This window comes from Leptosomus discolor, chromosome Z (genome assembly GCF_034619465.1).
Source record: "Leptosomus discolor isolate bLepDis1 chromosome Z, bLepDis1.hap2, whole genome shotgun sequence".
In the NCBI taxonomy this organism is placed as follows: domain Eukaryota; kingdom Metazoa; phylum Chordata; class Aves; order Leptosomiformes; family Leptosomidae; genus Leptosomus; species Leptosomus discolor.
The window spans coordinates 44,743,772-44,760,766 of NC_141419.1; the positions used below are offsets into that span (position 1 = coordinate 44,743,772).

Below are 16,995 nucleotides of genomic sequence, written 5' to 3' on the forward strand. Positions count from 1 at the left end.
CAGCAAGAAGTATAGCAGGTTGGGAGGGGAGAATAAAAATAAATAGTAATGAGTGACTATTGAGCAACTAACCTAATGTTCACTTGATTGGAAATGCAAAGGAGTGTGATGGTAGTGGACTAGCTGGCCCATAGAATTTCCTCCAGAAGGCTAGCTTGTGCTTGGATTTAACCCCAACACACAGGAATCAAAGTGTGGTCAGATGGGGAACCTGTACCGGTCTTCGGAGTCATCCAGTGCCCACCCCATGCATTCCCACCTCGTCAGATTTGGAGCACACAGACACAGAAGGCTGGTTGTATGAGATGTTTATTTGAGACACAAAAGGCTGGTTGCATGAGATGCCTCTCCTCTCATGTTATAGGGGAAAAGTCCTGGTGTCCTTATGCAGTTTCAGTCCTAGTGTGTCTGGTCATACGTGCCAGCTCCCTTGTAGGCTCCAACGTAGCCACTGTTGTCCGTCAGATCCTGGCGGCCAGCAAGACCCTTCCCTTTGCCACTCTCATCAAAACGCTCTTTGTGGCTGCCTGTGTATTTGCTAGTATCTGTCAGCCTCTCGACCCCACCAACCTTGGTGGCTTTCTGCAAGAAAGGAGGCCAGCAAGAGGCAGCCGGCATTAGGAAACAGCTCACAAAAGAGCTCTTCCCTATGTGTGAAGACAGCACATGTCCCTACAGCAGGGATGAATGGTCTCCTGGCAGCTGAAGGTGCACAGCAGGTGAGGAAACTCATACTCACCGTGGCTCCCATACTTCTGGGCTCCTTCCCCTCAATGAGGCCATACACAGCCTGCAGCGCTTCCTCTGGTGATTTGCACTTGAAGCGCTTCCTGCTGAGCTCCTTCATGGCCTGCTGGAACTCAGCAAAGGTGATGGTGCGGGCACCCTTTGTCCTATGGTGAGGGGAAACCAAGAGGAAAGTTTGCTTGCTACTGGGTGGCAGCAGGATGGGAATCCCCCAGGGCCGCCCACCACATGAGAGCCTGCCTGCCCCCTGCCATTCCCTCCTCCCACCCAGCTGTGCTGCCTACCATGCCTCCCTGCAGCACTCACTTGACTTTGTTGAATACGATGTCAATGTCAGTGCTGGTCACAGCTTTCCCATCCATCACAGCACACTCTTTGCACATCTTGGAGAAGTTCTTCCCTGTCATGTTGTTGCCACTGGCAGATGTATCACCGTATACCGCAAATTTACGGAAAGTGTTTTCTACCTCTGACATCTTGCTGCTGTGCAGAAAAGAAGTTAGCAAGGAAGGAGCTGAGGACCATCTGCAGCTGCTGGACACACACTCATGTCCCACACATCTCGTCTCCAGCAAAGCAAGGGGCACCACCCACACATATCTCTCCACCATGGGACAACCATGATGATCACACAAGTATTGACACAGAACACCTGGGGTCCAGGCAAGATAGGGGTAGGGACAGTTTGGGACCCAAGGCAAGGCAAAGGAGGTATGGAGGTGAGGCTCTGGGATGAATTAATGACTGCTGCATGTGAAGGAATGAGGCATCCGAAGCTTCTGAAGCTTTTTGAGGTTGAGACTGTCTCAATAATGCATGCACAATGAAGAGTCCAGACTCGTCTTCCAGGCCCCAAATAAGTGCCTAAATGTCACAGACCTTCTTGCAAATAGTCACAAAGGACTTGTCCCCATCTTTCCCTGTCACACTTCATCCCCTGAATTGCTCCCTGAATTAGGTTGTCCTCTTCCCAACACCAGTAAATTTTCCACTACTGATCAACTTACGCCAGTGCAAATAAGTGTCAGGGATCTCTGAGAACATGAAAGCCATTGCTCAGATTGTAAATGAATGCCCCACCATGAATGGGGCAGACAATTCCTGCTGCTTGTGAGACACTCTCAAACCCTTTTGAAATACCTAGCCTCTCCTACAGCCTTGTGCTTCATCCAGGGGCTCTGGGTCTCAAGGTTGTTTGCAGGCTGCCATTTGACATAAATCTTGTGTGTGTCTGCGCCTCTCTAGAGCAAAAGTCAGGCAGGCTTGTACAAGGTAGGCTGTGTGCTGTGAGCATCAAGGGGGTAGTGGGGGGCTCCAGGTGGCCTTGCTGGGGGCCTTCCAGGGCGGTTCCCTCCCTCCCTGGGAGGTGTGAACCCAGCTCACCTGCGTGAACCAGCAATGATGGTGATGGTGCTGGCACTTTCCCTGCTGTCCTGGAGGCAGTGAGCACTCAAGCCACCCCTCGTGCCTTGCTGGCTGATTGTTACGTCAGCATGTGATGTCACAGTCCTTGGAAACGCCCACCAAAGGACAGGGGTCGAGGTGGGTGTGGGTGGGAGAAGAGTGGAGGACAACTCTGCCACAAGAGACATGGTGACCCAAACCCCTCGGGGTGGGGGGCAGGAGGGCAGTATCGGACCTTCAGCCCAGAGGAACAAAATACCAAATACTTCATGCCCTTCACCTAACGTAAGCATCACACATGGAAATATTATTCATACTGGGACAGGCACTCTAAAGGGAAGGGGTGTTTATTCCTGCAACCAGTAAATGCAGCCAGTCCTTGCTCATCCTTCCTCAAGGAGCTGATCTGCTGCCAGTGTGCTCATGCCCTGGCTAGGGGGTGTGCCTGCATGCCTTCGGGTGTCACCAGGAAATCAGTTACTCCAAAAGGCAGCGTGGGGTGGGAAGGGGGAGAGAGACAATACGCATCATCCGTGACAAAACTTCAAGAAACACAGTTTTCCACTCATAAGCTAATAAACTTAGAGTACTCAGAAACTGGGTCTGGGACATTCAGGCCAGCAATAAGGCTCAGCTTGTACCCTGGCAGTCGTACCATATTTGTCACAGCACTGTGACAGCACACTGTTAAAAAAGACATTTCATCTTTGTGGCCCATGTGAGATTAAATTAATGTGCCTTTGTTGGTTGATGTATTTATTTTCCTTAAACTGTGCTTAGCAACATGGAACCATGTATATATACACCTTATTTCAGAAATATTTTATTCTCACCACTAATTAACAGGCGTGTACTTTCCAGTCTTGCTGTTGGTTGTAGCAAGCCCACAGCAGTGCACAGAGCTTGGCCAAGCTCTGCCCATTCCAGGAAGAAAACCTTGCAGATACTGCTGCATGCTCACTGGTCCTGCACTTCTGCATGGCCTTTGGTCTTCCTCTTGGGCTGACTGTAATTCTTCATCAAATCCACTGCTGCCCAGAGAAACTTGTTTGCCCTTTGCCAAGTCTTGTGCAAAGGGCACTGGACAGCTGTCAGCCTTGAGAGGCTTCTGTGAGGGGGCAGGTGGTCCAGGCAAGGGTGAAATGGCAAAAAGGTCCTGATGCTACCTCCTCCTGCTGCTGAGGAACACGGCCTGGCATCCTGCCCTACCAGGACGACAGCGTCACGGCTCTGGCACAGCCTTTCAGCGCACCGGTTCTGCAGTACTACTGCTGCTGCTGAGCCAGGGGCAGAGACTAAGGATGCCAACGTAAACCTCAGACAAGCGATTGGTAGCAGTGCTGTTTCTGCGTTTTAGACAGATGCTGATCACCCCAATGAATTGATTCCGCTTTCCTTGTTGCAGGCAGCCTTTTTGGGACTATCCCGGCAGGAATGCCAGTCTCCCAGCCTGTGCAAGGAAAGAAGGGAAGAAATGAGGCATCATAGGAATGATGATGTGAAGTGCAGATGTACATCTTGTTGTTGGGGATTTTTCTTATGTTCTAGAGAGGTGTCTTTTTTCTGTGGCAGAGTGTATTGTTGGAACTGAACTTTTTTCCCCTTTTAGTTACAGCATATGACTTTTTTTAAAAAAAAAAATGAAAAATGTGTACCTAGCTTTAGATGAATAGGTGAAGCTGGAGGACCCAGAAAGAAAGCCATACTCTCAGAACGAGCAGCCAAGTGCCCATAAATTTCAAGGTCAGGAGTTCACCTCTTTTTTGGGGGGACTGTAACTCAAAAGCACTTCAGATCAATTCTGTGATACCAACAGCTTATTTGTTTCTGCTCCTCACAGTCTGTATGTGACAATGAATAAACCAAAAGGTCACTTCTCTTAAAGCTCTCGGGGCAATGTTGCCCAGCTGTAACTCACAGCTGTAAATCAATGAAGCCATAAACAAAAACAGCTCAAAAAAAATCACATTTCAAAAACTGCAGAGATTTCCAGGGAAGGTGGGGCACACTCCTGTGGATCTGAATGGCCTGAACAAGTGGTCTCATCCAGCCCCTGTCTGACTCAAAGGACAAAGCCCCTTCTCCAGCTCTGCACCTCGCAGGTACAGTGAGCATGCAAGAAGCTCAGCAGAGGTCACCAATGTTTAACAAAAAAGAGAACTATGTTATTTCCATCCTTGTACACACATACACACAGACACAGAGGCATGTGTGGTCAGGGACTTTTATTAGCCAGCAAGCCCTATTAAGAAAAAGGCAAGTGGCTAGTTTGTTGTTTTGAAATTTCCTGCCTTCTCTATACTCGTATTTCTGTGCAAATTTTATTCCTGTGGTCATCCACAGATTTTATTAACAGCAATTTTTCCTGTATTTTCAGGTCCCCAATAAAATCATGAAAAGGCATTGGGCCTAACACCGAAAGCTGCAGATTCCTCCCATAGAAACCTCTAAGAAAAATCATCTCCTGTGATCTGTCAGTTCATCATCACTAAATTCATTTAACCTGGAAGACAGGTCTTTACAGGGCCGCTCTCTAGAATGATGGCACATAACTGACAGATCACACAGCAACATTGGTTTAATGTGTTCCAGATGTATTGCTTCAGTGAAGTTAATACAGAGATTAATCTGAATCACTGTGCCTATGGTCTCTGCTCTTCAATTCTCTCATGGCTACATGCCAAATTTTTTCTGCTTTCAGCTACAAGACTTTCCACAAAGTCAGGCCAAGGGAGCACACAATTCAGTCCCAAGTAACTAGTTAAGTATTTGAAGCTGTTGCCAGCCTTTTATGAGCTCAGTTTAAAATTATATTTAAGGAGGTTTGAAGCATCTTAGATAAGACAGATGCTGAAGAAATAGAGGAGGATCATTGGATAAGGAAAAAAAAAGAAATGGAAAAAAGACCAAAAAAAGCAATATGCTGCTGAAATAATACAAATAACATATATAAACAGACATGTACACACACAATGTTCTTGTTCCTGAAGCAAATGCACTATTAGCAAGAAATTCTCAAATTGTGAAAGGATATGCTAAGTTGCTTAAATCTTAAATCTTCAGTTGTGGGGAAGTGATTTATTCTGTATCAGTAAAATGCTTAGCTGCAAAACAGAGATAGTGTTCTGTCCAAACAAATTCAGTGTTCTGTCCAAATACTTACGTAAATCTGCAGGGAAATTGGAAGACAGCTTTGATACTATCTTCATGGAATCAGCATTATTTATTTAATGACAAATAATATTTTGAGGAGACTAAAAAAGAAGTTAGGGGAACTGTAATACTGAAGCAATCTAAACTAGCTCTGCAGAATAGCAGAAATCCAGGAGAAAAGATTAATGTCTGAAACTCTTTTGTAGGCAAGAAGAATATTAACTTCTGCTGTTTCGAATAAATGAATTCTAAATTATTCTTTGTCTGCTAGATTTTATGAACTATTACCATAATCACATAAACCTCATTTTTTCACATAAAACTATGTATAGCATAAGACTTCCCTTTCAGTGCCATGATCAGAGAAATGTTTGAATGAAGACATTAAAGCAGAGAGATTCCAATTACTGTATGAAACATTCTAAATCTGTCAAAATGAGCTGCTCGGATTATTGCTCGACCCAGAAAACCCCAAATGATTGAGGATGAAGGTGAATCAAAACTCAGATGTGGAGCTGTACCTATTCCACAAGCACCCCTGTTTGATCCCAGAGCATGTCCTTTTGCAGTCAAATTGTCCCTTTCCTGGTCTCTGAGTAGACAAAGAACAAAGGTTTATTTAAAATGAGAGTCAAGTAGGAGAATGTAATACATAGTACAAGTTTGAAAAGCAGTGACTTTAGCTGTCTTGCTGAACAAATACCATCTGTCTGATGCAGATGCATGAGGAAAGATGAGAAAAGAGAGCCACGTGTTGGTGCCTGGGCTTAAAAGAGAAGTTTCACAGAATAGCTGAAAGAACAAGAATTTTGTACTGAGAAATTTGAAGCTACTTTTCAGAAAGTAACATAAAGCTAAAGAGACTAGACATGCAGCTGTTCTGTGTAAAAATATTTTATGGGACTTCTTTTCAATATCTTCACTTCTTTGGTGCATAATTCTTTTATGTCAGGCATGCACACACACATACATAATCAGGAAAGCTTTTACGGACATGTAGATCAAACTGTGGTTCAGAGGAGTAAATGAGGAGAAGTTTAATAATCCTGCACTGAAGTGACCTTCTCTATGCCTCGATCTAGCCCATGTGAAATCAAGGGTCTCATCCTTTACTTGAAAACCAACATGCGGAAAACTATGTTTCTGCATTGTTCTGGGGTCTCTGGTGAGCCACAGACCCCACAGTGAGCCCACAGAAATAAATCAAGAAATTATCCACCCTTACCCCTATGCTGAACCACTGACCTTACTGAGCATATCCCTCTAGTAAAAATTGATAATCAGAAAAAACAGATTCCCTCTGTATGTAAATCACCTGCCTCTTGTTTCAGAGGCCAAGCACAGGAAGAGCTGATGATTTCTTCTCTGACCTATGTTCAGTGTGGATCTGCATCTGTCCAGAAAATATGTGCTTTAGGGTGACACACCTGGGACAGTCGTTCTCATGGGAATCTGTCTACACTGCGTGATGTTTTGCAGCTGTTGCAATGGGCGATGCCTGGTCCTGTCTGAGCCAGGCTCTCTGCAGGGCAGGCTGCTCTGCTGCAGGAGGAGCCGAAGTGTGCCTCAGCAGTGGTGGGATGGATGACAGAGGACAGGCACCCAAGTCCACAGCACCAATGCCCAGAAACCATGTAGAAAACACCTGCTGCACAGACAGCCAGGGCAGGTTGCCACTGTGGATGATGACCCCTGCCTCCCTTGGCTGCCCCAGATGCAACTCCCTGCAGCTCCTGCAGCCACATTGGCCACAGCAAGGCTGAGTAGGAGGTAAACCAAGCCCGAAAGTGGGGCTGCGCAGAGCAGCCGTGTAGGGAGGAAAAGTGATTAAAGTGAGTGCAAAGCAGCATCCAACTGCATTTCTTTCACACTTCACATCCATTATTATCTCTTTAATAGAAACCCCACACACCCTCTGCTATCTTTATGGGTTCAGAAGGGGCTGAGACAGAAATGAAACAATAACCAGCTTTCGCTACCCTCCCTTCAAATTCTGACTTAAACATTTTTTATTTTTTCTCAGTGATCAGTAGTTATATTGCAGGTCTGACAGCTCATGGAGGCACTAAGCAAGATCGTGCTCAGTGCTTGGTACAGACATATGGTAAAATACAACTTGTGTCGCCATTCCCCTTCAGAATTTTGTACAGTTCTTATATTATACTTGTGTTATCCTACAGTTTACCTTCAATATCCTCCTCAAGCTGTGTATAGGAGGGTGTGGATTGAAAAAAAGTACATATAGACTGAAGGTTAAGCCAGTTCTCTTACTGAGTTTAAGCCACAGCTTTCTTCTTGGTTGCCTTTTGGACCACAGTATTGGCTGGAACTGATTTTAGCTGGACAGCTGAGGAAGTTTTGCTTCCCAAGCATCAGTCCCACAAAAAAAAAAAAAAAAAAAAAAAGCCCTTTAAAAGCCATAATCCACAGAGGAAAATCAAATGCTAAGCCTAGTCAACATATTCTGATCAGAACACAAAACTTAATTATAGGGACTCTATAGCTATATTTTGAAGCTATTGTTTGTTATACGAATATTGGCAGAATAACCATCCTCTCTCAGATTGATTAATCTAGGGCAAATATGTGTTCACATATACTGGCCAGAAATCCTGCTTTCCTATTACGTGGCATAAGTGAGAGAAAACTACAGCCCATGGTGTCACATGAAAGTGCCAAAGTACTAAGCAGGTGTGCCACTTTGCTGAACTTCTCCCAAGACTTTAAAAAAAAATTCTTAGATAAATGTATTTACAGCACTCTAGCTAACTAATCTGGAAATATGGCATTTAGTAATTACATTCTTAAAAGTGATTGCTAACATATTAAAAAAGGTCATTTTCACATATATTGAAAAGGTCATATTCATATTTTTTTTTTCTATATGATGAGTCATATTCATTGCCAGTGTAACATCTACTGATTCCACCGAAGCTATATTGGGAACTAATTTTGCTCCTGAAGTCTGTTTTCCTATTCTATATTAGCTACATTATATTATCTCCCTCCACAGGCAAAATTACTTTTACCTCAAACTTGATTTGATGCAATTACCTATGAATAAATGATCTTGTTTTGGCTTGTTTCAACAAGTTGAGACATTTGCGCACTGTTCCAACAACATCATTGTGCCTGCAGAAGTCTCTTGGTAGTTCTTCAACTGTGACCTAGAAGTCTACCTAAAAACGTAGATCCTTTTGAGTACTTTCTGTACAAACATGGTTGTTGCTGCTTATATTTTGCCACATGGCAAACAATTCTGTAGCGGAGATGTACCAAAAAATATTAAGTTAAAGCATTTTTTAGGGCTAATATACTTGCACACAAAAAGAAAGTGTATCATATGCTTTTTTTAAAAAAATGACAGAACTTATTTTATATGTTTGTGAGAAAAATACTTCAAGATACCTACTGTAACTTAAGCTCCTGAATTGCTTCAATCCTTATAGAAAGGCATTTCCAAGCCATCAGTCGTGGGCTGTCTAGACCAACAGAAATCTCAGATGCTGGCATGCATCTGGTAGGACAAGCAGACTTCCTCATCACTTGTCACTTAGCACCTTTATGAACAAATTCAATATGATGCTTGAGATATTCTCATTTATACCATAGCTGATGTTGCCCTACCTATGATATCCTATGATAGCTCAAGTATTCTATCCTTTTCCAACCAGATTCACAGACCTATTTTAACCAGAGAATTCTATTTCAAGCTTTTAAAAGTGTGTTTCAAACAACAAAAAAAAAAAAAAAAAAAGAAAAAAAGAAAAAATATTCATAACTAATTACCAGCATTATTTTTGTGCCTTATTTTATCAAACAGCAATATTCTTCAGTATCAGTCCTTACTTGACCTTATTTGCTGAGATACTGAGCAACATAATGGCCAGTTTCATAAACTGCATCTTAGTATCACACTGTCCTTGCACTATGCTTTTACCTTCTCTTCTGCCTTGCCTTCCATAAAAGCAATCACTTATACAACATACCCCAGCTAAAATCACTAAGCATAACCAGACTAAAACAACAAAAGAGGATTTACATTATGTTTTAGAGCTTCCTGCTTGATTGCTTAGTTTCACTGCATCCTGTTCAGTAAGTAAAGTTGTTGTGTTAACAGCAGGTTGTAAAGTCCAAGAGTAGATGTAAGGATGGTATAAGCCTTCTAAATCTACAGATCTATTCTGGTCTATCAATGAAAAAAACTAAAACAGGAGTTAAATTTTTATCACTACTGAAGAAATTGACAGCATATTTCAGAACACAATGCAGCTTGCAGAGGGAGAGGCTGTCTTTTCTTCACTGTCAGGCGATGGTTCAGACTTCAAACGTCCTGGTGGAGGCAAAGAGCAGACAGGGAGGTGGGCACCCTCCCCTTTAAACACCTCCCCAGGGAAGCACTGTGTTGGCTAATATGCAGGTACACACTTCTGTTGCCTTTCTCAGTAGCTAGTGTTGACAAGAAGAGAGTTTAAGTTTTGTCTGAACTAACACCCTCCAGGCATATCACAAGCAGAGATGGATTTGGTGGATGTGTCAGACACAGCCCTGCATTGATCCCAGGGCAGGGGGTGCTTCTTAAAGGGCATCATAAAGAGCCAGAGAAACCAACTGGGCCTTCACATTTTTCTGGTTATGGTCTGACAGGTGTTCCCCAAACCTGCCTAAAACCCGAAAACTGAGACATCCAGCAAATACAGAAACGGCAAAAGAAAGGTAGTGGCTATCTACAGCCTTGTGCACCCACTTGAATCCGCCTGCTCTTGCTCACTACATATATCAGTGGCCAGCTCTCAGGAGCTGAGCTGTCTTTTTGCTGCAGGTTTACACCATCTTGAAAATGCATATCTGATCCAAGCTAGGACCTTTAGGTACTGGTGCAATAAAACTGGCATCTTAGCAGTCAGGGACGCACTTAGCTAGACCCAGACTTGGCACTGGCCCTCTGTACCACTCTAACCTGGATGAAGGCTAGCAAGAACATTTATCTAGTACTAGATATTGCTGCTCCATGGCACGGACAAATCCCACTTCACCTGGCATTTCTGATTTTCACATCAGTGCTGGGTGCTGACAACCCAGCGGGGTTGCTGTTTTGCTGTGCTTTCTGTGCTTCTGTGCTCTTGCAGCAGGCTAAGAAATGACAGCCCCTCACCCTGTCCTCGTAGTGTGAAATGGTGAAACCCACCACCATGAAGTGCTTTGTGTAACAGAAATACAAAGAAGTTCACAAAACAATTAGGAAAAGCGAGGGAGGGAAGGTCCTTAAAAGGGACACTGAAGACAGAGAGGCAACCTCTAGCATGGCAAGTCTCTGAGCCTGACTGGCAGCCAGGAAGTTTTATACTAGAGGATCCTCTGGCAGCACGTGGTTGTTCTGGTTAAGCACATGCCAGAGACAGGATACGTGAATGAATGAACTTTTCTTCTGATCCTATATGGTTATTTTCATGATGACAGTCAATTTAGTTTTCTTGCTTTCCAGACCTAGGAGACATTAACCTATTATATTTTCTCCCAGTTCGCATTCTTCCACTTTTGGACTACAGTGCTTCTCTTAGAAAATGGAAAAATCTGCTGTGGTGAGAGATTCTTCTAAAATAAACAAACAAACGGCCAGCGCACCACAAAATACTGCTTCTTTTAGTCTGGGAAGGTTGTAAAAGCCATGTGCTGCTGCAGATGGGAGCCAGAACAGCTCACACTTGCAACTACACTGAAGAGCATTACCATTGTCCGAGTCGTGGACATCAGAAACAGAGAGTGCAAATGATCATTTTCCACTGTTTTACGTCTTGTAAAATAACTTACATTTGACTTAAGCAAGAAGAAGAGCGTCAGAACTGCGTCGGAAGAGCTGACACCTGTTTTGCACACTCTGCATTACTCAAGCTGATTACTCTGATGAAGGCAGAGACTTGGGGCAGCATGTGTAGCTGCAACATGTCTGAACTTCCCAAAGGGGATTAATGTAGTTCACTTTGCCTGCAAGTCAGGCAGTGCAGGCTTTGTCACACACAGCAGCCCAAGAGATGTACTGAGGCTGCTGGGCTGTGCTGCCATCGCTTTGCTGAGGACAGTACCGGGTTATTGCTTCTCTGGGCATAGTGCCTGGCCCATTTTGACTGCTCAGTTTGACAGTACATGTCCTGTAAAACCAGGGTTAAGGACAAGGGGGTCAGAGACAGTTTTCAAACAGGTCTGAAACCCACTGAACAAAACAGAATGCCTCTTCTGGCCAAGAATATTTTGTTTTCAAGAGCAGCATTCTTGCATGATTTCACTGACCGATCCACGTGGGACTGGTTTGCGGAATTGAGATAATTTGTGGCATGATTTTTATGGTATGATTTTCTGAAAAATATATGTATACAGCAGTCACTAGTGGTTACCAGCTTCAAATTCTGCAACAGCATAGCTCTGCTCCTGACAAACCTGGGAAAGGCCATGGGTGGGAAGTGTACAACACTGAAAAGAGAAAGTGGCCTTGAGGAGATCAGCAGCAGTCTTGACACTAATGATGTTCCTGGGTGTGCGGGCCCCTCACCATCTCGTGTTCTGCAATGCAAAACACTGCTTTCTTCACGCTTCTTCTCTGGGGCCATATCCCCAGCAGGTGTAAATCGGCTTCCTAGCACTGCGGTCACTGGTATCTCCCAGTTGACACCAGCTGAGGATTTGGCTGTAGGTCTTTATTTTCCTGAAGGCACAGCAAGACCCCCAAATTTTGTCAGAAGCATTAGGACCTGCTATGTTCACTCTCTCATCCCTCCGGGCAGGAAGGTCTGTTAGGAAAACGCGTATCAGTTTTTAAAAGCATGACTGTAAAAGGGAAGGGAAACTCCCCCGTACCTCTTCCCTTTCTTGTCCTCACACAGAGGCACCTTGCTGCTCCACGGAGGTAGAAGGCTTGCTGGATACAAGCCACAGCCATAGCAGGATGTTTTCACCTGCCCAGTGAAGTGGAACTGTCCCGTCGCTCTCAGGCCAGAGCCAATGCACAACATTTTACGCAACTATTTTTGTGGTGGGATTGAATGGCTTGGTATCTGGGACATCTGCCGGAAGCAAGACACCCTTTTGTGGGAGTCTACACAACTCAGCTGGCCTCACACTGCCGGTTGCTGAGGCCACAGCCTGGTACTGCTTTTTAGATTTGGTTAAGGGCAGAAAAAAAAAAACCAAAAAAACCAAAAAAAACAGCTTGCGTCAAACTGATATCAATCATGCTCGATGTTACCATGTTACGTACTCCTTGTGCAAAACCCAAGAACCTGCGACATCACGCCGCATGCCTCCCCGCTTCCCCAAATCTTATTTTTGAGTGATGAGCCAGAGTGAACGCATGGTTGTGGCAAGGCCTCACCACCTGCCAACTCTAATTATAGGGGAGTCCTGGTCTGTATTAGCAGAAAAACACCTCCACACACACACACATTCACACTCATTCTCTGCAGATACAACCATTCAACCACTAATTTCAGGCACTGGTTCCTTCATGGCTACAAGATATAAATATAGACCTTGATGGCCTCCCCCAAAATCTCCCTTTTTTTTTTTTTTTAATTCACTTTAATCTTTGTACTACTTCTATAGCTGATTCTCAAGGTCAATTTTGGGATATGAAATCCAATACTTAGGCCCATCTGCTGTTTTAAACCCAGATACTCATACTTTTAAACCAGTATCCATCAGCATCAATGGACGCTCCAGGCACAAAGGGTGGGCTGTCAAGTAGGCAAAGGTTTTTTAGACTGACCTGCTCAACCTTTGCTGAGAGAAGAAAAATGTTGTCATGGTCTAATCACTCTTCTGCTTGCAGCAAAGACACTTGTCACTTGTGCCTATAGTGAGACAAAACACACAGCTGTTTTGTATTCAGAAGCAATGCTGTTGGAGGCTATCAGAAGGTAGCATGGGGTGAAAATTTATAAGTTTTCCTCAGGACTTCTTGCTTTATCTGTGACAAATACCCAAAACAAAAGTCAGGGGACTACCTGTGTAAGAGCTGCAGCACCCAGCCCTGGCCTTCAGCTTACTTACCTGTGGGCATATTCCCATATATGTATGCGTAGATGCATTAAAGAGAGAATAACCCTCAACTTCTACTCTGGAGGTTTTGTAAAATCCTTCAAGAAAAGGCATCCTACTGTCTCCATGCAAAACCATTTTTTTGGAGAACGTGTCTTACATTTTTAGCATCACAGGAGAACAGAGACTTCATGACTCAAAGGAAGCTTGGCTTCAAGCAACAGGATTGAAGGGCAGAGTGAAAGTGTGGTTTACCTACCGTGGAAAGAAGCACTCTTCTGTCTCTTTCCCTTGCTTATCTGCCAAGTGAGGATTTGCATAGTCTGCAAATCAGCCAGGCTGAGGGATGAAGACCACCCAGATGATCCTATGGTCAACAGCCTCCCTGTGATCCACCCCATATACTTTGTGGCTGAGGAGATGGCTCACTGGTCTCTGAGTGGCCTCTCAGAACCTTAAACTCAAGTGTACCCCATATTTCTCTGGCAGGACCGTAGCATGAGATTGAATTGTTCTTTGCCAAACTCCAAATCCAAAACTGCTTTCTTTGTACCTAACTACAGTTTACTGAATTGTGGTTAAACAAGGCTATTTCAGATGCATTACAACAAAAATGTAGTTGGAAAATCAAAGAAAATTAAAACCAGCTTATTACACTCAAATACCTAACAATTATATGCAAGTCCTCCATAACACATAGTTAAGAAAATAGGAGAGTGCAGGCAGAAACCTCAAGTAAACATAAATCACAAGGAAAAGAGAGGGGAGGATGGCAGGAATCTGGAAGAGATTTCAAGAGGCCATCCACTCTTTTTCTCAGGGCAAAATCGCTATCTCTGTCATTCCCTACAAATGCTTGTCTTATCTTAGATGAGATAAGACAAACATCAAACACTAGTAATAGGGATTCCACAGCCTCTCCAGGCAATCTGTCCCAGCACTTCACTGTTTCTGCTTTTAATGCCTTGCCTAAGTCTTTCTTCCCTTACTTAGAGTCTGTTTCTTTATATCATATCCAACAGGGACAAGAAAATGAGTAGGAATCAATTTAGAGAAATTATGCTGTGTTTTGAAGAAGTGATGGCAAATGATTTTTCTTTACAAGTTCGTCATAAATTGTTCTGGCTTACAACTATGCAACTCTTTTCTTCTTTTCTTCTTTTTTTTTAAGGCCAAATTAGTTTCCACATGTACACTGCTGACAAAATGATCTGCTAAAGAAAAACCACCAGTAACAGTAAATCCCTGCAAAGATGTGGAGGTGGGCAGGAATACTGAAATCTTTCCTGAACCTATTTAATAATGTCTCTGCTATTAGAGGTCTGAATTAGCAAGACCTGGAGAGCTGCTTGGGTCTTCAGTCCTGACACCTAGAAAGGTAGGAGCAAACTTGATATTCTTACCTGTAACAATATATGTTAAAGTTTTCAGATGTATTCGGGTTTAGCCAGATAGTTTCCCCCAGGCACTAGGAGTTTTACCACTGATATAATTTGAGAGCTTTTAATAATTGGTAAGAAATACAGTCTTTCTGAGTGCAGGCTGCTGCATCGTCGTATTGAATTGCCAGAAAGAAACCAGTTCTTATGTAGAACACAGTTTGCAAAAGTAATGTTTTTGAGAGATGCTCTATTCCCATGCAAAGATATTAGTCAGCGTGGATGCCCACATTCAGCTTGTCCTACATTACCGCACAAACACGCATTTGCAGAAGCAAAAAGGCAGATCTGCTGCAGGGAATGAGCTGTCATCACAACTTCACTGACTTCCGCTGGATAGCAGTGATTTCCATAAATTAAGAACCTTGTCTGCAGACATCTACATGCTTGGTTTCCTTTTGTGTTTATGGAAATACTCTCCACTGGCTACACATTAAAAGGAAAGTCAACCCTCCATTTGCGGGCTAATCTCAGCTCCTTTTGAATGCATTCACAAACATATTATGGTTGTGTAAGCAGGCCTTCATCTCAGCATGACGGTAAACACTTCAGTACTTCCTAGTAGGTACAGAACAGACAGACTTTTAGAAATTGAATAAAAACCCCTATGCTTTACAATCATGTTAGTTCTGCATTGAAAAGAACATATTTAAGATGGCATTACTGCAATTTCTGTAGGACAGTTATTACGAGTAAGTAATAAGTGTACCGTAAGATTTGCTACAGAAATGGGTTTGATAGCATAGTGGGCAGAACATTTTCAGACTTTAATACCTTCATTGCATATCCAACAAACAGCAATAATGCCTATTAAAAGGTTTGGCATTTGTCTTTTATTGAGATTCTGCTCACAAAATTTAAAATATGGCATAAAGATAAGACTGCAAGCTGGTCTAATTACGGGGAAGAAAAAAAATCGTACCCAGATGGAAAATGATTACAATGGCTTAAATGAAAATAAGTCAGGTAAACTGTTTTGATCCTCTTCTGAAAAGACAAATAGCATTTACTTCACGTATTTGCAGAGAGAGAGCACATAAAAATACTTCTGTCAGCAGGGAAATTATGAGCAGAATTTCAGCATCAGCATTTTCAGATTTTGGTGAGAAAGGGCATGGGAAACTTCAAACAGATGTAGTCTGTGCACAAACCTGAATGCTTAAAATTTTTTAGATCAAAACTCTGGCTGTCACAAACATTCAGGCTGATGCTGCAAGGCCCAGAGCAGCTGGGCATCTGCTTGTCAACGCCTCCTGACAGAAATTGTCTCACACCACCTAACTCTATTAACAGAGTGAAAGTCTCATGGGACAGGACACATTCTGCTACAAATTCCTGATCTATAGGAACACAGAAGCACATGTACAGCTTTCCATTCATGATCAGATCATGTGCAGTGCCAGGTCTGTTATCTTACACAACCCATCTTGAGTTTGAGTTTTGCAAGAACTGACTTTTAATCTTTTGGTTTTGTAAATGCAACACATCCATCATCTGCATTGCACAATATTTTCCCTGTACTGAAAGGGGAAAAAACAGAGACGTAATAGGCCATTTTTCAGAAGAGTATGTGTCTTCCTTTCTCTTCCCCATGACTCAATGCTGTTACTTTCCAAAAGAATAGGGGCACATATCCAACATCCTGCAGCTCTGAGAGACTTCCCTAAGCAAACCCCTTCACTTTATTGTTCTTCAGCATCTCTGCATAGCTGGAGCAGAAAGTGGCCTCGAGTCTCTTACTCATCTCCCATCTCTGTGTGTGATCATAGGCATTCCTCATCAGTGTTGAAAGGTACTGTCAGCAGAGCCACGATTTCTTTTCCATTCACTACCTGACATGCTGACAATGAAAAAAGCTCTAGATCCAAGATCCATTTGGCAAAAAAGTTGCCATTGCCAACACAGACAAAAGGAACCACTTCACAAAAAATTCCCCTGTTGTTTTAACAGAGGTCGCTTGGAAATCTGTGCTAGCAAACCCTTCCTGGTGCAGGCAAGATCTCATCTCCATTTTTCCTTGCTATCATTACAGGGCCCCTCTACGACCATTCAAGGCAGCTGGAAGATCCTATACAACCTCACAGTAACATGGGGAGTCTCAGGCCTTTTGCCCACCATCCTGCTGTGTGCCCCAGTGGCATGGGGCAGCATGTGCCCAGGGAGGATCTCCCTCCCTTGTCAGCTCAGGGGAAGAACACCCCGAAAACCTCAGTGGGGCTTC

The 16,995-nt window shown here is 43.5% G+C and overlaps 1 protein-coding gene across 1 annotated transcript; it reads right to left on the bottom strand.

Annotated features, from left to right (window-relative positions):
* Positions 1 to 399: 399 nt before the first annotated feature.
* LOC104346697 (tubulin polymerization-promoting protein family member 2) lies at positions 400 to 1,223 on the bottom strand. Its single transcript, XM_009951536.2, has 3 exons — positions 1,054 to 1,223; positions 740 to 893; positions 400 to 582 (listed from the first exon to the last, which is right to left on the bottom strand). The coding sequence occupies exons 1-3, from the start codon at positions 1,221 to 1,223 to the stop codon at positions 400 to 402; spliced, it is 507 nt and encodes a 168-aa protein (XP_009949838.2).
* Between the last annotated feature and the right edge of the window lie 15,772 nt (positions 1,224 to 16,995).

Coding starts and splice junctions, on each gene's coding strand:
- LOC104346697 (XM_009951536.2), bottom strand. CDS start 1,223: ATGTCAGAGGTAGAAAACACTTTCCGTAAATTTGCGGTATACGGTGAT. Junction 894..1,053: donor ATCGTATTCAACAAAGTCAA/GTGAGTGCTGCA, acceptor CCCTCACCATAG/GACAAAGGGTGCCCGCACCA. Junction 583..739: donor CCAGAAGTATGGGAGCCACG/GTGAGTATGAGT, acceptor CCTTTCTTGCAG/AAAGCCACCAAGGTTGGTGG.